The sequence below is a fragment of the Festucalex cinctus genome, chromosome 17 (genome assembly GCF_051991245.1).
Source record: "Festucalex cinctus isolate MCC-2025b chromosome 17, RoL_Fcin_1.0, whole genome shotgun sequence".
NCBI classification, from domain to species: Eukaryota; Metazoa; Chordata; class Actinopteri; order Syngnathiformes; family Syngnathidae; genus Festucalex; species Festucalex cinctus.
This window is the reverse complement of record NC_135427.1, coordinates 16,905,001-16,926,481: the sequence shown is the minus strand read 5'-3', so window position 1 is coordinate 16,926,481 and position 21,481 is coordinate 16,905,001. Positions and strand designations below refer to the sequence as shown.

The 21,481-nt window shown below is 37.5% G+C and overlaps 2 protein-coding genes and 2 long non-coding RNA genes across 9 annotated transcripts in view; 1 reads left to right on the top strand and 3 right to left on the bottom strand.

Annotated features, from left to right (window-relative positions):
• Positions 1-55: 55 nt before the first annotated feature.
• LOC144005480 (uncharacterized) lies at positions 56-6,313 on the top strand. 2 transcript variants are annotated; one of them, XR_013279578.1, is made up of 7 exons: positions 56-254; positions 1,832-1,894; positions 4,211-4,296; positions 5,402-5,453; positions 5,565-5,761; positions 5,873-5,992; positions 6,138-6,313. It is a non-coding gene; the product is annotated as an uncharacterized LOC144005480 (long non-coding RNA). The 2 variants fall into 2 exon arrangements; XR_013279577.1 differs by lacking the exon at positions 56-254 and having other exon boundaries at positions 1,140-1,894.
• On the bottom strand, positions 5,256-7,371 carry LOC144005479 (uncharacterized). Of its 2 annotated transcripts, XR_013279576.1 has the most exons (9): positions 7,128-7,367; positions 6,892-6,961; positions 6,706-6,821; positions 6,593-6,617; positions 6,344-6,392; positions 6,005-6,063; positions 5,850-5,932; positions 5,507-5,692; positions 5,258-5,435 (listed from the first exon to the last, which is right to left on the bottom strand). It is a non-coding gene; the product is annotated as an uncharacterized LOC144005479 (long non-coding RNA). The 2 variants fall into 2 exon arrangements; XR_013279575.1 differs by having other exon boundaries at positions 5,256-5,435; positions 5,507-5,932; positions 7,128-7,371.
• A 2,712-nt stretch (positions 7,372-10,083) lies between these two features.
• LOC144004518 (peptidyl-prolyl cis-trans isomerase A-like) lies at positions 10,084-13,539 on the bottom strand. Its single transcript, XM_077501713.1, has 6 exons — positions 13,252-13,539; positions 13,075-13,105; positions 11,487-11,575; positions 11,299-11,395; positions 10,487-10,562; positions 10,084-10,398 (listed from the first exon to the last, which is right to left on the bottom strand). Exons 1-6 carry the CDS (start codon positions 13,402-13,404, stop codon positions 10,263-10,265), a joined length of 582 nt encoding a protein of 193 aa, XP_077357839.1. The 5' UTR covers positions 13,405-13,539; the 3' UTR covers positions 10,084-10,262.
• Positions 13,540-13,889: 350 nt separating this feature from the next.
• The window catches only part of LOC144004516 (zinc finger MIZ domain-containing protein 1-like), an 85,701-nt gene continuing 78,109 nt past the window's right edge, over positions 13,890-21,481 (bottom strand). For all 4 annotated transcript variants that reach the window (XM_077501708.1, XM_077501709.1, XM_077501711.1 and 1 more), the window contains 4 exons: positions 20,839-21,074; positions 20,611-20,768; positions 19,249-19,539; positions 13,890-16,332 (listed from right to left, as the gene is read on the bottom strand). In XM_077501708.1, coding sequence (XP_077357834.1) covers positions 16,225-16,332; positions 19,249-19,539; positions 20,611-20,768; positions 20,839-21,074 — 793 coding nt within the window. In that variant the 3' untranslated portion in view covers positions 13,890-16,224. The remainder of the gene's footprint in view (positions 16,333-19,248; positions 19,540-20,610; positions 20,769-20,838; positions 21,075-21,481) is intronic.

The following is a 21,481-nucleotide window of genomic DNA, read 5'->3' as shown; positions in this document are numbered from 1 at the left end:
ATTTTCGCTAGTTAGCGTTCGACCCCGGAAGTTAAACACCGACCGGAAAAGGAAATTGAGTATTTGGCTTGGCAAAAAAAAAAAAAAAAATGTTTGCCTTGGCGTTTTGTTTGACTCGAGCACGTGTTAGTAGACATTTTTTGGATTGTTTACATGCACGGAGGCGTCCAAAATAAAGGAATATTGTTTCCACGTCGGCTGCTGTCCGTCTACCTGTACGTCAGCTGAAGAAAATGACGACGTGTTGCGAAAAGGTAACTCGTGCTCAACTTGTCCACGTTTTCGCTGCATGGTCCTCTTAAAAAGTACATTTTTGTTTAAAAAGAACAATCGTCGTATATTTAGCGTATCTTCAGTTGGGTCGATTAGATCAAAAACATTTAGGTTTGTTTACACAATCTAACGAGATACGATACGATTGTCCGATGTAAAATGTGTTAGTCTACTTATCAAAAAAACGATAAGCTGTTAGAGGGTAGTGATATTGATACAAAAAAAAATTTCGGTCCTCAAAACTCATTTTGACCTCCAGAAAACTTGCTTTCTCGCAATTTTGCTCAATTTATTGTTTTTATCTTTATCCATAAGCATTTCATGCAATTGAGTAGTTGACCGTATAATTTCATGGAGAGAAATAGCGGCATACTGTCACGTACGTTGTGTTACATGGAGTTATGTCGAATATTTATGAATGAAAAAAGCCATCTAGTTTTTGTACTCGAGTAAAGTGTGTTTTACTATTCACGGTCTGTATTTCCCACTGATCTGAATAAATGACTGGATAGCCGATAGTCCATACGCGTCAGTGCAAGCCTTTGAAGTCACAGGGCGGCCATTTTGCTCCTCCCACCTCGCGAGCAGACTAATGTATAATCTAGAACTGTATACATACAGATGAGACATATACAGCTCGTAGGCAGTTTTAATACTTTGATTAAAAAATATTGAAGTTTCCTCCTGTAAACATCATTAAGCATGTAATTTGATACATGTATTAAGGTAAATTGTAAAATGGCTCAAGTCCTCTTGTTTATGTTTAATGAATTTAAAAGATAAATCATGCTGTTTATACTAAGTACTGTCTCAAATATTCTCCAATTTCAATACTGTAAATGTATAGGATTGTATACCGAGAAATGTTTCTTGGGAGGAGCAATATGGCGGCCTCGGGGCTTCAAAAGGCTTGGCCTATCGGCTATCCAGTCATGTATTCAGATCAGTGGTGTTTCCGAAGGAGTCGCCGTTGTAGAGTGACGTCACGTTGTGTACTTACATATATATATATATATATATATATATATATATATATATATATATACATATTTGTTTTTTTTTTTTTTACTTGTATGTATGTATAATTTTAAACAAGTTATACCGTCGGTGAAGGAGTTATTTTTTTCCCACTGACTTTGCAAGCGTGAATTGACAAACTTCCTGGTTTGAAATCGGAAAAGTCCGACCGTCCTCGAATGCAGCATAAGTTCCAGAGGGCGGGGCAGCAGCGGTGGGTTGGCGAAGGCCGGTCTTGTGCGGGTGATGGGCGTGAGAAGGGTGGAGTCAGCGGAGCGGAGTGAGAGGAAGGGGGCGTGGCTTCGTTTGGAACTCACTGACCTGCTTGCTTGCTGCATGAATCACTTGCATTCTATGAAAAATCATCAAAAGTCTGAATGTCGTCAAAACATCAATAATATGACATCTAGGAAGTAGTGACGTGAATATTTAAGAGTTTTTCAATTGTATGAAAACTTTTTGTTTTATGCAAATTGGCAGCTCTGATATGCAAATGAGCTCGACTGACTGCTTCCGTTTGTGTTTTGTTGACATGATGGAGGCCGTTTGGGACACGGACGGGTCTGCGACACAAACATGCACCTGGAAAGCTGCTTTTGGACAGGTAAGTGAACTTTTTTGACATGTTGTGCGCTTGATGAGGTGTGTCTGATGCCACTTAGCCATTTGTCAGTGCACGCTGGCTTCCTGCTTGATGTACTTGGACACACAACAGAACAACGTTCAACGCTTCTCAACGAGTGCTTTTGTTAAAAAATCACAAATGATTGGAAAATGAATTATTTACAAAATATTAACAACTTATAAATAAAATAATTTTTTTAAATGTATAATAAAAATCAATTAAGTTGTTGTTTTGCCTACTTTTTAAAATAAATACTATTTTTACAAAAAAAAAACCTAGAGCTGTCAAACGATTAAATTTTTTAATCAGATTAATCACATCTTAGAATTTTGATTAATCACGATTAATCGCTTAATTAAAAAGGCTTTTTTTTCCCCGCCAAATTTAAAATGCACCTGTTATGTGTTAATTTTTTCTGCATTTATTGTTAAGAAGGTGTCGTCAAAATTGTTTTGATCCACTGCACATGCTCATGCTCCTATTTTTCTAATCAGTTAATTACTTGCATAATTTAAAGTGGGAAAAAAATGACCCCAATAGTTTGACATGAACAAATATTCTGAATGTCACACTCAAACATTTATTAAATGCTTCACTTTAATGCATGTTATGTTTATTTTTCAAACACAACTTGTGCTACCTTTAACGTAGCCATCCGCTATCAAGCTAAAGAATCATCTGCAGTCAAAATTAAAAGTGCGGTTAATCTGCGTTAATACATGATTAATGTGATAATTTTTTATGCTGAATTAATTAGTTAATGCTTTAACTTTGACAGCACTAAAAAAAAAACTTAAATAAAAGCACGCGTTGGAGCAGCATTGAATGATGTGCTTGTTGTTTGGTTCCACCTGTTGTCAGTATTGTGCAGTCAATTCATTGTTTGGCGGCTTTGGCTTGTTGAGAGATGGGTCAGCTAGTTGTTTTTTGGTTGCGCTCATGTAGCCAATGACTTTTCCAAAATGGCCAAATTGTTAGTTGTCTTGACTCATGTCAGGTTATGGTAGTCGATAGACAAGTCATGAGGTGTCAGTCGATGGCCCTCAAGTGTACCTAATCAAGTGTCCAAATTAGGTACACTTTTTTTTTTTTTTTTTAATGAGTTTTCCTTGCCCTTTTGTGGTTTGATCTCGGTTGTCGTTGGTATTTGTTAAAGGGATCGTTCGGCTTTTTTAACATGAATCTCAATTTGATCCTCACTTCCCGTGTGTGCGATCAGCACTGACTTAACCCTGACAGCGTTCTGTGACAACAGTTCTGGTCCGGCGTTGGAGAGGAAAATAGTCCAGCAAGCTGGCTGGGGTCTCGGAAATAAAGCGTTTTTCTTCTAAAAACTATTTGTTTTCAAAAGCGTGATACATTTCCATCACAATACTCTTTTTCTGAATAAAGTCAGACGTCATTACCGCCAGCCACTACTTTTCTGTTGGTTCGTATCACTGCGCGGCGCCCTGTAGAACGCTAACCGACGCACTGCAGCCAGCTAGCTGATACTTCCGCCGAAAAGGCAAACAACTTCAGGCGGAAGGATCAGCTGGCTGCAGTGCGTCAATTCGCTGTCTACAGGGCGCCGCGCAGTGATACGAACCAACAGAAAAGTAGTGGCTGGTGGTGATGACGTCTGACTTTTTTCAGGAAAGAGTATTGTGATGGAAATGTATCACGCTTTTGAAAACAAATAGTTTTTAGAAGAAAAACGCTTTATTTCCGAGACCCCAGCCAGCTTGCTGGACTATTTTCCTCTCGTCCAATGCCGGACCAGAACGCGTGTCACAGAACGCTGTCAGGGGTAAGTCAGTGCTGATCGCACACACGGGAAGTGAGGATCAAATTGAGATTCATGTTAAAAAAGCCGAACGATCCCTTTAACTGTGGGCATGTGAAGCCATTTGAGACTTTTGTGTGATTAAGGGCTATAGAAATAAACTTGACTTATTTCTTTGACGATGTGGACATAATTTATTGACAGCTGTCCACAAATGTCTTGAGTGGACAGTCGAACCTCTGCATGTTGTTCCATGTGCTTTGTCGACTTCAACATGCGTTGAAGGCATGTGTGTGACTTCAAATGCTCGTAGCTAGTTTGAAAAATTGTTCTGCTTTTATGGATGATTGCACATGCTAACCTTTTGTTAACAGTTTTTAACTGAGGCATTTGAATGACAATTTGGCATCATTACTGTTGTTTTTGGTTGAGCTCGCTAGCATTGGATTTAGCTGCTAGCCTGAAGTGTTGTGAGTCATTTGATGTGACTGACTGGTTTTGTTTTGTTTTTGTTGTTTGTTTGGTGGCAGGATGGAGGACGTGCTGGCCGAACACGCAGCCGACAGACAGACAGACTTGGGGACATGTGGACGCTAGATTGACAGCTTTTGGACAGGTGCGTGCGCTATTCGAAGGCAAATGTTCTTGGCGTGTTTGTTGTCTTTTTGTCCGATGACAAGATTAGCTGGCTTGTGCTCATGTGACATCACACAACAACATGGCGTCGTGTGCGAATGCTTCCGTGTCAAGCAGGAACGAACGCGAGTCCAACATGAAATTGTGTCTTAAAAAAAAAAAAAAAAAGTCAAATATATATTTGAACTGCAACAAGTGTCTCCGTGTTTTCTTTTCAAATGGTGACAAATGCGATCGTGTGCTTGTATTCTCAACGCCTCGAATGGATGGCAAGCGGATCGTTCAGGTTGTCCTTGAAGACCTTTTTGGCCTCAGGTCCGAGCCGGCTTTCTCGCTTCATTTTTCAAGGCCAGATGTCGACATTTTCAGCATGAATCGAGGAAGCCCGCTCGGACCAGAGGCCAAAACGTCTTTGAGAATAACCTGAACAATCCGCTTGCGATCTATTCAAGGCCCGAAAAAATGCTTTTTTGCAACTATTAAACTTCAACATGCAAATGAATTGAATAGCTCCACCCACGTTAGGAAAAAATTCATAATTAATTTGCATAACTGACCACTCCCTCTTAGGCGCAACCTATCAGTGGTCTGTATGCAAATTAATTAGCATAACCACGCCCACTTTTACACTAAAAATGGGCTATATTGCCCAATTTGCATAAACGCACCTACTTATGCAAATCACTAGGTGGGGAGATTTGCATAAGCCCCGCCCACTTGACTAAGAACCCACCAATCAGATGGCTTCCTGTTCAGTAATTTGCATAACCCCGCCTACCATGCAACTTGGCCACACCCCTTTATTTTCCAAGATACATTTTATCAAACATTTCAAAAAAGGTTTTGTAACGTGTCGGTTGTATTGTTGCAAGAAGATCAGAGGAAAAAATGCAATTTGACAACTTTATTTTTATAACATGAATGGCAAAAATGACAAGCAAAATACACTTTAAAAAAAACTAAATTAAAAAAGTAAAAAAAAAAGAAAAAAAAAACTTAAATATTTAAAAACCTTAAAACTTTAGCCAGAAAAAAAAAAAAATCCTTAAAGTTTGATGACTCAATTACTGTCTCCTTGTCACCAGGTAAAGTTGAGCCAGCAGGAGCAGATGGTGCGGCCTTAAGACAAAAACATCAGTAAGTAAAGTCAACATGTGCAGCAAACATTTTTGAAATGTGATGAAACTCACCAAACAAGGGGATCCAACAACTTTGGGCCAAAAATTACTTACACGGCTGCATTCCCAGGAAGACTGCCATGTTCCTTGGCACAACATTGGAAGACGTGGAGGAGAAGCTTGCCCAGTCGAAAACATTCAAAGCTTACCGTCTTCAATGCAGAAGATACCCTGCGAGTCGTTTCTGGGGTGACAGAGCTACATTCACAGGAAGCAGACCATCATGAAAATATTCAAATGACATTGAAATAATCACATGAGAACCAGGCCAGTTTCGACTTCACTTTATTAACATGTCCAAAAACAAAAAAACAAACAAAACAAAACAAAAAACGCAAGAATGAAAACCATGTACACGTTTGTCTTCCCCCTCCACAGGTGCAGGATCTTGGTGGCCAGCCACTTTCTCCATCATGACCAGAAATGCTTTGGCACCACCTAGTGGACATTAGCAGAACAAAATCAACGTCAAGGTGTCAGAACAAAAACAGAAAAAAGGTAAAAGTATACCTTTTTGAGGGTCCTGACGACTGCTGAGTCAAGCGCGGTTCAATGCAGCTTTGAGGGAACTACAAAAAAAGAAAAAAAATACATGTTAAAATATATTTCATCCAACGTTCATGTCAGCAATTTTGTTTTGCAGCATGCTCAAATCCAGCCAATTCTTGGTCCTCAGGCGGCTGCTTCAAGTCAAGATGCCATTTTTACCTACAAACAGACGAATTTAGCAATGGTCAGTTCAAGTCACCCGACATGTCCGTACTCTCCCTTCAAGTCATCTTCACCATGTGCTGAAACACATTAAAACATGTTATCACATTTGAACGTGTACGAGTGTTTGTGTCTCACCAGTGACGAGAACAGGACTCAGCTGGACACATGCGGCTTGCTAGATGGGCTGAAAGACACGCCGACGTTACATTGTTAGCTTAGAAACATGTTACCACGTTTTAGCTAATGGAAAGGGGAAAAAAACAAAAGAAGATAGGGTAGGCAAGTTGACTTCAAGGGGAGTCCATTCGCTTCAAAATGCAAACCTGTGAACAAATTAAAAGTTGATTTTCTTTCAAGTTCATGTTACAAACGCTGAAAACCTACCTGGACGCTGGAACTTCAGCGTCGTCTGGAAAAGGGGAAAAATGCCTTAGTTAAGATTTCCAAGTACCGTTTAAGCGTTTAATCACTGAAGGATTTAACAAATAAGAACTTACCTTGAGCATTTTTTCCCCAAACAGGTCAAATAAATGAGTTTGTGTCATTGTAGCACGCGGTTGACGTTAGTTGACCGCGACTGAGCAAACAATTTAGCTAGCAAGGTGTTTGCACGCTGAAAAAGTCAACATGTTAAAAGTTACAACAACGAGTGTTAAAAAAAATCTTTAATTAATTAAACAAACCTTTTGTCGAAGCTTTTGTCGTCTTGTCGAGATGAGTGGAGAATAGCAGGCAGAGAATCTCGACGTCAGGCTGGTGAGGAAATGAAACGTTTGATTAGTCGCACCTTAAATAGGTTTTCGTCATCACGTGCTATTTTTTTCTTCAAAAGCTTTATTTAACCAAGAGAACAAAAAAAAAGTCATTCAGCTGCATTTAGACAGGAAAACCAATACATTGCTGGGTACGGGGATCGTACCCAGCTCGTCTGAACCGGAGACCGTGTCGTTAACCATTCGCCCATACTGACATGCTGTGTTCTGTTCCTTCCTTTTGTAATTATCTCATAGAGTAACAAATGGTGTCCGCGAACTATACAACCATTTATTCTATGAATAGAACCGAAAATCCTGAAATCGCCAAAGCCTAGATGGTCGAGTGGTATACGACATTGCCTTCGGTGTACTTGTTCTCGTGTTCGAGCCTCGTTTTCTGCAACCTTCACATTTCATCCTTATGTTCGTGTGCGCAAGCGAGGCTCGAACCCGGATCACTTGAACTGGAGGCAAAGTCTTATACCATTCGGCCATCATGTTTGAAGGTGCTCGACGTTTTATTTTATGTATTTGTAGGATTTCCACATGAGTATATTAATCCAATAAATGCGGTAAGATTCAATTTTTGATAACCCAGAAACTGGCCGAGTGGTTTGTAATAGGTCTTTCGGATCCCACAGACACGGGTGCGATTCCACGTCTTCTCTGCTTTTATGGGATTATTTCTCAAATAATTGAAAATGAGGGAAAGAGCGGGGAACGCACCCAGTACCACCGGTACGGCAGTCGTTGTTTCTTACCACTAGGCCATGTCTTCACACTGCATTCGACAAAATTTTATGAAGGTGATGAGTACTCTTCTTTATATCTGAAATGGAGGTTGACACTCAACCTTCATCGATTGACACCAGGCATTAACACCATCATATACTTCTTTCTTTTATGTTGTTGTTTTTTTTTTTTTTTTAATGGGTATTACTTTCAATTCCCGCATCCTGGTAGTCAGCTATGTAATCTACTCAAGTACGAATCCACCGATCGTTTTATATAGCTCACGAATAAGTCAATTCTCTTCCCACCCTGAATGTAGTTACTCCCGCCATCCACAGGAGGGCAGGATTGCATCGTATCTCAATCGCTTCTCCGTTTTCCACTAAACTTTCACTACTTTGATTGAGCACCCACACGGACGAGTCTTGTTTTTTTTTTTTGTTGAACTATATTTCCTTGGCGGGTTTTAATGATGCACGTCTTATAACGGCACGCTTATTGTTTGATCACATTATTGAACAATTACAAACGAACCGAAACACAGATTAGATTAAATATTTTTATTTGCACAAAACCAAGATGGGGAAAAAAGTGCATGAGGTGAACACAGAACACTTGAAGACAAAAAAAAGTTAAGACATTTTGTCTGCTTTCAAAGAACAAATCAGTCTTGCGATTCATCAGGATTCATCAGCATGGTACAGTTTTCACAGTTGGCAACCCCAAAACTAATTCTCAAACAAAACAAAAAAAATGGCCATGCATAGTAAGGCTTTTTATTTTATTTTTTACAACCATGTAATTTAAAAAATAAAAAATTAAAAGACCATGTTTAGTGTTTTTTTTTTAACGACCATGTAAAGGTTTTATTTTTTTTTTTAAACGACTATGTGTAGTAGTTTTTTTTTTTAAACGACCATGTATACACATGTAAGGCTTTTTTTTTTTTTAACGACCATGTAATTTTGAAAAAAAAATTTGTTTTAACGACCGTGTGTACTTTTTTTTTTAAACGACCATGTATAGTAAGCCTTTTTTTTTTTTAACGACCATGTATAATAAGACTCTTTTAATGACCATGTAAAGTTGTATATTTTTTTTTTAATGACCATGTAATTTTTTTTTTCTTTTGTTTTGACCATATGTATTTTTTCTTTTTTTAAAACGACCATGTAAAGTTTTTATTTTTTTTTATTAAACGACAACCTATAGTAAGGCTTTTTTTTTTTTTTTTTTTTTTTTTTTTTAAACGACCATGTATAATAAGGCTTTTTTAATGACCATGTAGTTTTATTTTTTTTAAACAGCCATGGATAGTTTTTTTTTTTAAAGGACCATGTATACACATGTAAGGCTTTTTTTTTTTTTTTTTTTTAACGACCATGTAATTTTAAAAAAATTTGTTTTAACGACCATGTGTATTATTTTTTTTAAACAACCATGTATACACATGTAAGCCTTTTTTTTTTTGTAATGACCATGTAATTTTTTACAAATTTGTTTTAACGACCATGTGTATTTTTTTTTTTTTAAACGACCATGTATAGTAAGCCTTTTTTTTTTAACGACCATGTAAAGTTGTATTTTTTTTTTAAAACCGTGTATTTTATTTTTTTTTAAACAACCATGTAAGGCTTTTTTTTTTTAATGACCATGTAATTTTTTTTTCATTTGTTTTTACCATATGTAGTATTTTTTCTTTTTTTAAAAAGACCATGTAGATTTTTTTTTTTAATTAAACGACCATCTATAGGAAGGCTTTTTTTTATTTTTTATTTTTTTTACGACCATGTATAATAAGGCTTTTTTAATGACCATGTAAAGTTTTTTTTTTTGAAACAATATGTATAGTAAAGATTGTTTATAAAAAAAAAAAAAAAAAAAAAATCGAAAACAAAAACCATGTGCCTTTTTAAACAACCATGTGTAGTTAGGCTTTTTTTTTTTTTTTTTAACCATGTAGTTTTTTTATTTTTTATAAATGACCATTGGTCATTGGCTGAAAGCCTACTTTCAAACCTTAACACTACTTTGAAATTTGATTTTACAGCCTAATTGAAAGGCTATTAACTAAGTTAGCACTTGCGTTTGGTGTGAACAATTCGTTGAAGTGGAGAAATGTGGAAACTGATGTCAATTTGAAAGTTTTGAGATCTCGTTTGCTCCAAGCTACATAAAGCCATCTGCAAATTGCACATGAATGAAAAAAAAACTGATTAGTCATCAAAAAATGCACCCCCCCCCCCCCCCCCCTTTCAGAAGTGTCTTGCTTGAGGCAAGCAACATTCCGGTGCAGCTCGCTTGAGATCAAACTGGGCTGAATGTGAACTCAAATCACTTTTTGACGGCATTATTCTCATGCACAGACGCACACATGCGACATCCTGCTTGTCTCATTCTTCAAAATAAAACAAAATATTTTTATTGTTTGCAAGCAAAAGTCCCCTTTTGGATGAACATCATGGCTCAAATTCACATTTCACGGCGAGACTTTAGTTTCAAGCGCGTCAAGTGGTCCGTCCCCCTGAGCAAAAACGGCGTTTGACGACAGATGTCCGTCCGTCCGTCTACTTGAGCTGTCCGCAGTCGGTGACGGTGATCTTCTTGGACGTGCGTCCCGAGGGCGAACCCAAAGCCTCCACTTTCCGAACCACGTCTAGTCCCTCCTTGACGCTGCCGAAGACCACGTGTTTGCCGTCCAACCTGCGAGGGGGGGCCCCCACCCCCCGGAAAAACGCCACGTCAGACACGGACCGATTCTATCCCGCGCCCGTTCCCGTTCAGCACGTACCAGTCCGTCTTATCGGTACAGATGAAGAACTGCGATCCGTTGGTGTCGGGTCCGGCGTTGGCCATGGACAAGATGCCTGCAAGGAAAAAGTTATATAATATAATAAAAAATAAATAAATAAAATCTCATTATCTAATTTTTAATCCCCATCTCATCTAATCCCTCTCTAATCTCTATCTCATCTCATCTCTATCTCATCTCTATCCCTCTAATCTGTATCTCATCTCTATATCTATCTATATCTTTTTTTTTGTTTTGACGCCTCCACTTGTTGCATTCCAGGTTATCACAACAGATGGAAACAGTCTGTTCATTTCAAAAGCATAATATATTTCATCTAAGAAAAGTATAAAGAAATATCAGAAAATATGTTGTAGCAAAAGCCTACTAAACATCCAAACTTTAGATGATGTGCGTGTTGATTCTAGGGTTTCAATCGATTCATCTCTCAAATACTTTTTAGATTGATCGGATTAAAAACATGTTTATTAAAAAAAAAACAGCACATCCAGAAATGAGCATTTTTAAGGTAACGAGGCTTTGGACAATTTCAGGTTGAACAAGTTCTTGAAACAATTAATCAAACAGCTGCCGATTAATCAATTGCTGCACCTCAAGCTGATTCCCGGTAAACGTGAGTTTGAATGGGAGTGCTTCATTTTGAACACAGCCTCTTGAAATTTTTTATTTATTTTTTTGTCACGATGGTGCAATAAGATTTGGAAGGATTTATCTTTGTGGTTTAACGTGTGAATAAAAATCACGTTATTTGAACAGGGGGGGTGTGTGGACTTTTACTATCCGGTACCTACCAGGTCCCGTGTGCTTCAGCTTGAAGTTTTCATCTGGAAACTTCCATCCGTAAATGGACTTGCCGCCGGTTCCGTTGTGGTTTGTGAAATCGCCGCCCTTTGGAAAAAGATGTTAATTATGATTCTTTTTTATTTTTTTATTTTTCAAGCTCTAACGAGATGTCACAGCAGGTGTGTGCGCACCTCACCTGGCACATGAACTGAGGGATGACCCGATGGAACGTGGAACCCTTGTAACCAAAACCGTGCTCCCCCGTGCACAGGGCCCGGAAGTTTTCTGGCGGGGGGAAATCCATTTAGTTAATTTAGCACGAAAATAAATAAATAAATAATGACGCAAGAGTGTTGCGCAAGCCCGCAACAATATCCTCCCATCTGAAGAATCAAGTTACTGGAAAAAGATGTCACATGCGATGACGTACAACACGAGTGAATCACTGGACATGGACAGACAAAAACGCTCAATATACTTAAATATATTATAAATATACATAAATATTGACTACTTCATACTCTCTTTTTTTTCCTCTCCACAACATATAACCCATGTGAGGTGCGATTACTCACAAAACTGTCATTTTATCGAATACGACCGCAATTTATGGCCACACTCAATGAAAAAAAATACAAATTACAACAATAACGTTGCAATATCACAAGAAAAAAACGTGACAAAAAAGTAAATAATTGTAATTGAAGGAAAGGTTAGCGCAATAGAATAACATCAACAAAAAAAAAGTTTTAAAAGTCCACAAAAAACAAACAAACACATTTGTTAGAGGTGACTAGTCATACAAAATCACAATTAAGTAATTGTTTGAGTTTGTGAAAATAAAGTCAAAGAATGAGGTCAGAAGAAAATTCACCGTATATTTGAGATGTGTGTATTCTAGACCACAAAGTCATACTACACTGAGAAAAAAAAAAGAAAAAGAATGTTACATACAAATAGTTAGATTCTTTAGGTACATACTATATTATAGTAATATTTCAAGAATTAAATAATTTGACAAGAAAATGAAAGATTAATAGTAAAATACTGCTGCAGCAAAAGAAAAGAAAAACGAGAACTCCTTCAAATATTGACTACTTCATACTTTTTCTTTTTTCTCTCTCTCCACAAGATACAACCCATGTGAGGTGATTAATCGCAAAACTGTCATTTTATCGAATACTACCACAATTTCTATGAAAAAAAAAAGAAGAGAAATAACAATTAAGCTGCAAAATCACAAGAAAAAAATATGACAAAATAAAAAATTGTACATTATGGAAAGATTATAGCAAGAAAATAAAGTCACCAAAAAAGGTTTTAAAAGTCCACAAAAAAAGCACATTTGTGAAGAGTGAATACAGTCATAAAACATTACAATTCTAATTGTATGAGTTTTTGAAAATAAAATCTTTAAGAATGAGGTCAGAATACTTGGTAAAATTCACAATATCACACATATTTGAGATGTGTATCTAGACCATAAAAAAAAATAAATAAATCTACTACAGTAAGAAAAAAAAGTGTTACATACAAATAGTTAGATTCTTTAGGTACATACATACCAAGTAATATTTCAAGAATTAAATAATTTGACAAGAAAATGAAAGATTACTTTCATAGTATAATACTGCAATAAGAAAAAAAAGAACTGGTATTTTGTCAGGTGTAATAGTATATCTTTATTCAGTTTAAACAACGTTTGAAATGTAACCAAGTTACAAAGAGGCTTCGTTACTAGCATGTAGCCGTTAGCTAGCTACAAACAAGTGGAACAAGCTTACCTGCGGTTTTTGGCACAACTTCGGCGTTCAGCTTGCCAAACAAAAGGAGACAAAACCGCAACAAGGTGAAATTTGTATTGGTTAGTACATGTGACAAAGAAAAAAAATCGAACAAACGTGCTTTCAAAGTCAAGTAAAGGTCATTGATGGATGGTTTTGTCGTTTGTCCTCACCCACCTCGAAGGTTACCCGGCCGAGTGTCTCGTTATCGGCCGAAATGTCGAAGTACACCGTCGGGTTGCCGTTGGCAGCCGCCGGGCCGCTGCTACACAGCCTCGCGGCGGTGAACGCCAGCGAGCACAGTTTCACGCGGTGCGACACGAGCATCATTTTTTTTATTTTTAGAATCGTCGAAAAATATAATTTAAACGTTTTAAATTTGCCTCACGTCACTGACTCGCGCTCGTGTCAAAGTCACGCCGGCGTTTACAATCCTTATGTAGGCGGGTAGGCGGAACCGGAAGTATTTTCAGATAAAGCCGGAAGTAAACGCGGTAGCGAGGTCGCTACTTTTTCGAACTTTTTTCTCCTTTTTTTTTTCTCCATTTATTTTTTTATATTAACCGTTTTATATTCGTGTAATCTACATGTTGTGGTTCAATAGCACAGCGTTTATTTTAGTAAAAAGAAAAAAAATTCCTACAAAAGTGCACGCCACAAACAAGAACACATCTGAAATGATTGTACTTAATCCCAACCAAAAAAAGAAACGAAACATCGACCATTTCTCTTAATTATTAGCTGGCAAATAAAATGTGATGTTATCCATTGTTTTTTTATGACATTAGTTTAAAAAAAACACAAGACAAAATAAGTTTAAAAAAGACCAGATATGATCTGAATACATATTTATTAGATAAATATGAGGTTGTCACATGGTTTAACTACATACAGCTCTGCAAGACTAAAAAAAAAAAAAAAAAAAAAAAAAACAATTTTCCGATGTTTGAAATGATTGTACATAATACAATGTACAAACACAGACAGCGTCTTGTCCATGATATATAAAAAATGTGGATTTACTTACAATCTTCTGGACCACTTTTATTTTTCCTTTTTTTCTTATTCAGTATACAAGCGACAGACGAGAACATTTAATATAACACAGACAGTCCCCAAAAAGGGAAAGGAGAGTCGGGTGGAGGCATCAAACTAACAATTTTCCACTTCCAGTAGAGGGCGTTGCAAGCTTTTTTTTTTTTCTTTTTAAATTCGGAGGAAACAATGCACATTCCCAGGGAACGTGAATACATTTCTGTTCACGTCTCTATATTCATTTACATATATACAGACATCCTCAGGACACGTGACCTCGCTTCGCCATGGACATTATTGCCAGGCTATTGACGCTTCATTTTTTTTAAATGTTATATATATATATATATATATATTTTTCTTTAGAACAAGACCCTTTCATGTGATTGTGCAACCACAGATTAAGGCCACACAAAAGTGGCTCACCTGTATGCAAAAAAACAAAAAAAACAAAAACAAACAAACGTGAATTCATCCAATGTTCCCATTCAAACAGTATATATAAAAAAATAAAAATAATGTGGCAGTGTTTAGTCTTTTTTTTTTTGTCAGTGTGCTGAACTGGAAGAAGTGATTTTTATATGACATTTTAAAAAAGAGGCTACAGTGAGAGACAATTGCTTTCGAGCCTTACAGATGAATAAAAAAGTAAAAAAATAAATTACAAAAAAAGAGTAAGAGGGTGAAATTTATATCGTAAAAAAGACACTATCTTTTTAAATGTTAAACAATATAAACAATACCGTGAACTTCGTTAAAATATGCTCTTTAAAATACCACCTTATTGACAATAATGATATTCACATGACATTGAAAGCCAGCAAGCACATAAAAAAAAAAAATGTGTAAGTACAAAATACTTTAAGAAAAAGACGGGAGAGGAAATTTATATGGTAACAAAAATGGTAATAATAATAATTATGACAGTGAGATATTGAATTTCTAGAATTGCAGATTAATTAAAAAAAATACAAAATACATTAAAAAAAAGGCAACCATGTGGGTCAACAAAAATGCAGAAATTTTCATGTCACACAATAATAATAATAATAATAATAATAATAATAATAATAATAAGGCAGGCCACAGTGAGAGACATCAACTTTTCTTGCCTTACAGAAAAAAGCACAAAATAAATTACCATGAAAGAGGGGACAACATGTATGACTACGGCAGCAACCCGACATCTTTTATGACAAAAATAATCATCTGAAATGCTTTTTTTTTTTTTTGGGATGTTTTAAAATATTCCTTTCAAATATAAGCCTGACCCATGTCGAATTACTGTATTGACAACAATTGTGATTGCACTGAAGGAGTTTCAAAAACGTTCAATATCTCTGACAGGATTTTGTGTTTCCTTTAAAATAGTAATTAAAAAAAAAAATAATAATAATGATCAAGCAGACAGAAAATAACTTTTGGATGGCCAAGCGTGGTTCATGTGACGACCAAGAGGACAACAGACAAACAATAACAAACAATTTTTTTTTTGTTTTTTGTTTTGTTTCTTCATCGACATCATAGAAAAATATTCACATTGATATTTACAGCCGCAATAGTACTTTTGTAGAAAATAATACATTTGCATACTTCTGCTTCCAAACGGACACGGTCAAGGAACGGTGGCACAACTTCAAACACGCACGCACGCACGCTTCATTCCATTCTCGACCTTTCAACTTTGGTGAGCAGTTTCCCAAAACGCGTACGCTTCAATTCAATTCAATTCAGCAGCGATAACAACCAAAAGAAAGAAAAATTGATGCACTGGCCAAAAAAGTCCAACAAATGTTTGGCACGTCATTGAGAAGGGTGACAAACGAATTTTGGATTCAACAGCAAAAATGTGGAAAAAAGTTATTTTGACTTTTGCAGGAGAAAAAAATGAACGAGAATGCGTTTTGTTGTGCTTTGGAAGGTGACGTCCATCTTGGATTGTGAATGCTACAAAGTGGAGGAGGAGTGAAAATAGCTGCACGGTTCAAGTCGTTTTTTTTTTTTTTTTTTTTTCCAAAATTGTCCTTTCTGAAGCAAAACTATACAAGAGGAAGAAGAGAAGGGGAGTGCATCTTTGTTGTGTTTGTCAAGTACGGATTTTTATTTCCCCCCTCCTCAGTTGTTTTCGAAGAGCGACAGTAGGTCGTCGTTGCTGTTGCTTGGGAGGTCCGGGGGGTCCAAGTAGGACAACAGCTCGTCCGGGTTGGCCAGCTCGGGAAGAAGCTGAGGTGGGACGAGGAAGGAGGACAAGTGAAAAACAGACACTGTGCTTGCAAAAGTGTGCACACCCTCACGTAGCTAGGGGAACCGGCTACTCATCCATTCTTTTAATTTAAAATTAATTTTAAGTTAAAAAAAGGTATATTTGTATCTGTTTCCGTTTTGCAGCAACTAGCATTATAATATAGCTGTTTAATTATTCACAAACCTGTTGAAAACACTGGGGAAACGAGCTTCTTTTAACATGGCCCTGGCTGCTCTCTTATACTCTGCTGCCACCTGCTGGCCTTTTTTTTTGTCATAACTACCATTGCTTTAAGCGACCTCTTCAGGTCAGAAGCAGCATCAAAGCCTTTCGTGTGCTCTAGCATAGAAAAAAAAAACATAAAAAAACATATAAATCCGTTTTTGGTAGGGAAGGACAATGTATTAAAAAACCTATTTATACGTTTTTGGGTTTGAATGAGTCAAAATCAGCACATCTGTTAAAACATGTTGGGTTGATTTCTATTTGTGCTCTATTTGTGTTCTTGCACCCTATATTTGAGTTCGAGCAGTGCAGTTGAATTTTCACAAGGCATGTTTTGGCCCTTCTATTTTTCAAATCCACGCTAATGGTTAGATGACGTGGGACGTAATTTGCTTGTGAATCGAGTCATATGTGTGCTTGCAATTACATAGTAATTAACTATTAATTACTAGTAATAGTAGTAGAAACAGTAGTAGTATTACTAGTAATTATTAAGTAGTACTTAAATGACAAATACAAACCCATCCACTCACTCTCACAAAGAAGAAATAGATGTTAACTTGTATTATGACTATGTGTGTGTGCTATTTTACAGAGGATCTAACAAATGAAAATGAAAATTAAGGTGAAATTAACACTTCCTGCGATATCTACAAAATAAAAATAAGTCAAAACACAAGTGCAATCAGATGACACCTTAAAGTCAGTGTTGCAAATTAAAAAAAAAAAAAAAAGAAAAAAAAAAGATGGGGGATTGTGATACTTCTGCCGCGAGCGCACAACACTTTTCTTGAGCATCTGCTTTGAGCGTAACATCACTACCATTTACTACAACAACAGGCCACGTTTTAAAATTTTGACAAGAGCAAAAGGCTGTTGTCAAGAGATTTATGTTTTAACTTAAAACGTTGCATTTAAAAAAAAAAAAAAAAAAAAAAAAAAAAGGAGGCCTGCCTAGGATCGGATCGTACACATGACCTCATGGTTCGTGCGTCAGCGCCTATATCCACTGGACCACAGAGGAAGTATGTGAAGCCTTGTTCCAATGTTGTAGAAATCAGGTGACGGGGCTTGCTATCCACATTTTGTTTACAGAATTGATGGATGCACTAAGGGTTAGTATATGAATTTTTTATGTCAAACAATTGAACCGGCGCACCCTTCGCATGGCTGTCTTTGCAATGCACCTGGCTTGAGCACTTATCCAGGTGAGCATCAGAGCGAATTGGCGTATTTGTAATTTAAAGTGCCATCTGATGCTGAAATTCATCAGCGTTGATTTGGGACACGTGTTTAATAATTTCACTTTAACGCATTTCCTGATATGATAGTCAGTTGGTATACTTACTATCCGTGAGCAGAGCATAACTGACACGGACACGTGCAATGTACAGTCGGCGGTGGGATTTGAACCTGCGACCTCCTGCTTACTGTATAACGCACTCTCCCAACTGCGCCACTGAGCAGTATCAGAAAGCAGGTCATGATGATCTGTTGTATGTATGGAAGTGGGCGTGGAAAGTGGGACTTGGAAAAAAATCAGTGTCAGTCCCATCGAAAATGAATGGGGAAAAGTTGATCTTTAACATTAGATTGTGCGGGTACTGTAAGCAATATGGAATCAGAGAATAATCTCCAAGAAGGCGTGAATTTTTTCTGCGGGAGTTGTTTGATTGCAAAAAGTGTGAAGAATAAAATGCTATAATAATAGACTAAGTCCAATTTCTGGAGAAATTGCGTGGGAATGCTGAAAGCTGAATGCTAATAGCTGAATGCTAATGAAGGAAACAAAGAAACTGTGAAAATTACAAAGTAATTACCACTTAATTACTAGTAATAATAGTAGTAGTAGTTGTAGAAACAGTAGTAATATTACTAGTAAATTATTAAGTAGTAACTTGTAGTTAAATGATTGACATTTTATGTAATTGTAGTGTACAACAACAAATATAAAACAAAACAAACAAAATAATATTTTTTCGTACAATACTGTATGTGTTCATGCAAACTACTACAAAGTTGAGCCAAACTGAAACTAAACTAATAGGTCTATATTTTAGTGCCAGTATCGATCCGGTATCAATACCCTGAAAGGTACCCTGAAAGGCGTGAATTTTCTCAGCAAGTTGAAATTTGAACGGTGAAAATGAGAAGTATTATGTGGGAGTAGTTTGACTGCAAAAAAGTGAGGAGAATAAAATGCTATAATAAGTAAGATGAAAGAATCTCAATAGCATTCCCACAATAAATACTGCATGAGCAATAAAAAAAAAATCAACGATCTGAACGTAAAAAAATTAAAATATTTATTATTATTATAATGTCGTTCTTTAACATTTAAGGTTAATATATTATTTTCACTTAAAAAAAAAATAAAAAAAATAAAAAGACAAAGACTAAATAAAACATAGGGCATTTTTTGCCATAATTATAGTTAGTGAGTTTTGAAAATGTAAAATGTAGTTTCAGTTAGTTTTTGTTTTTATGACTAGCAGTTTCGTTTTTATTTTATTTCGTTAACGAAATTGTTTTTGGAAATTTAGTTTTAGTTTTTTCGTTAGTTTTAGTTTACTAAAATAACCTTGGTAACATCCGTCCGTCTGTCCGTCCGGCCATCCATCCATCCATCCATCCATCCATCAGGAATCACACAGCTTTGTGCTACTCACGTCTAAAGAAGGTTCTGGCATGTCGGAGCCGGCTTGGCTGTCCAAAGTGCCGGAAGTGTTGAAGGTGAGGTCGCCGTGGGGGTGTGGGTGGCCGTTTGGACCGGGCTGCTGCTGCTGCTGCTGTTGCTGCTGCTGAGAAGGAGGAGGGGGCGGCGGCGGTTGCCGTGATGGGGGCGGCGGTCCGCCATGGTGGAGCTGCTGTTGCCCCGATTGTCCACCCGGATGCGGCGAGCCGTGAATGCTCTGCTGCAACGTGCCATGCGACGGCTCATTGACGGAAGAGTGAGGTATCTACAAGGAGGAAAAGTGCAACAAAACAGGACTTGCTATTAAAAACAGAGGAGAAATTCCAGGTACAGTATTTTATCTATGAGGAGATTAAGGGCAACATTGAATTTCTGACTGGTCAAAACAAGAAAACACCAACAGTAGTCGCACAGAACGAAGGTTGCCTGTATTAATTTCTCTACTATGAGGAGATACATTTTATCCAAGAGGAGACTAAGAGCCACTACAAAACCGTGAAAACCCCTTTACATTAAGCGCATCAGTCGGACAGACATGCTAACAACGGCGGTGCAGAATGAGACTCCTGTATTTACTTGTCTACTCGCCACATCAATGGACATGTCCTACAAGAGGAGATTAAGGGCAACTGTGAAACTCTAATAGCCACATGGCATTGTATCATATTTGTTGCATCAAGACACAGTGACAACAGTGACGCAGAATGTTGGGTCTCCTATTTCTAAGAAAGGCTATTCTAGAAAAGACTAAGGGCAGCAAATTGAAGACTGGCCAAACGGAGTTAAGACAGTCTCCAAGGGGAGACTAAGATGACCATGTGGCATTGAACTAATCAAACTAGTCAGAAAGAGACACACTCATAATAGTGATACAGGGCAAGGATCTACAATATTTACTTCCCCATGGTAGCTGGAAATGTTATCCAAGAGGAGACGAAGGGCAGAAACGTGGAGACTAAGGGCAGCAAAGTGGAGACTATGGCAAAACGCAATGAAGACATGCAAACAACTAACAACAAGGGTCTGGTAGACTTCTCATAACACGTTATCCAAGATGAGATTAAGGGCAGAAACATGGAGACTAAGGGCAGAAAAGTGGAGACTATGGCAAACCGCAATGAAGACATGCAAACAACTAACAAGGGTCTGGTAGACTTCTCATAACAAGTTATCCAAGATGAGATTAAGGACAGAAATGTGGAGACTAAGGGCAGAAACGTGTTTGGAGACTGTGGCAAAACTCAACGAAGTTACACAAACAGCCAACAACAAGGGTCTGGTGGACTTCTCCTAACAAATTATCCAAGAGGGGACTAAGGGCAAAAAGCCAACTCACCGAGTCGGGCACGGCATGAGAAAGAGGCTTGTCGGAGCTCATCAGGCCACCGGGCATGTCGGGCGGGTGCGACAATTGGGGCCCGTGCATGAAGTCGTTGACGGAGGTGGCGCTCGGCGTTCCGTGCGGGAACTCGAAGTTGCCGTGGTAACTGTTGCCTAGGAGAGCGCGGCACCACAACGTCAGCCGGCTTTTCAAGCTGCGCCGGATTTCTTTGCTTTGTCGTACCTTGGGCGGCGTATTCGCCGTTGTTGGCCGCCTGCTGCGAGGGGTACGGCGAGGGTCCGGGTCCCAGCTGGGCGATCATGTCGGTCACGTTGGGCATGATCATCTGGCTGGGGCTCATGGTCTTGAAGCGCTTGGCCAGAGGGGCGTCCGGGTCCTCTTTGATGTGGATCTCCGACTTGACGGCCACCGGCCGCCAGCTGCACGTCGGGTCGATCGTCACCTCCTCCAACTCCGAACTGAATGACGCAAAAGATAACAACCCGAGTGAGTCACAAATCTTTCCAAAAGCTTCGATCTGTTATGGGGATAATTTGTATTATGAGAAATGAAAATTGAGTTGAGTTGAGTTGAGTAAATGTATTTATGTAAATTCAATTTAAAGATATGAAAGGACATAAATATCTATAATTGAATGCAATCATAATAACAATAATAACAATGATGATGAAAATGGTGACATGTATAATAAATACATAATAATATAATAGATACATATAATAATAATAATAATAATAATAATAATAATAATAATAATAATAATAAATCATAAATTTAAGTCATAAGTTATCAAGATGAGCAATAAACAAATATATTTATTTATAATAAATATATATTGCATGAGCAATACAAAAATCAATGACAT

Coding starts and splice junctions, on each gene's coding strand:
- LOC144004518 (XM_077501713.1), bottom strand. CDS start 13,404: ATGATGCTCGTGTCGCACCGCGTGAAACTGTGCTCGCTGGCGTTCACC. Junction 11,576..13,074: donor AGTTGTGCCAAAAACCGCAG/GTAAGCTTGTTC, acceptor TCCCCCCGCCAG/AAAACTTCCGGGCCCTGTGC. Junction 11,396..11,486: donor TCCCTCAGTTCATGTGCCAG/GTGAGGTGCGCA, acceptor CTTTTTCCAAAG/GGCGGCGATTTCACAAACCA.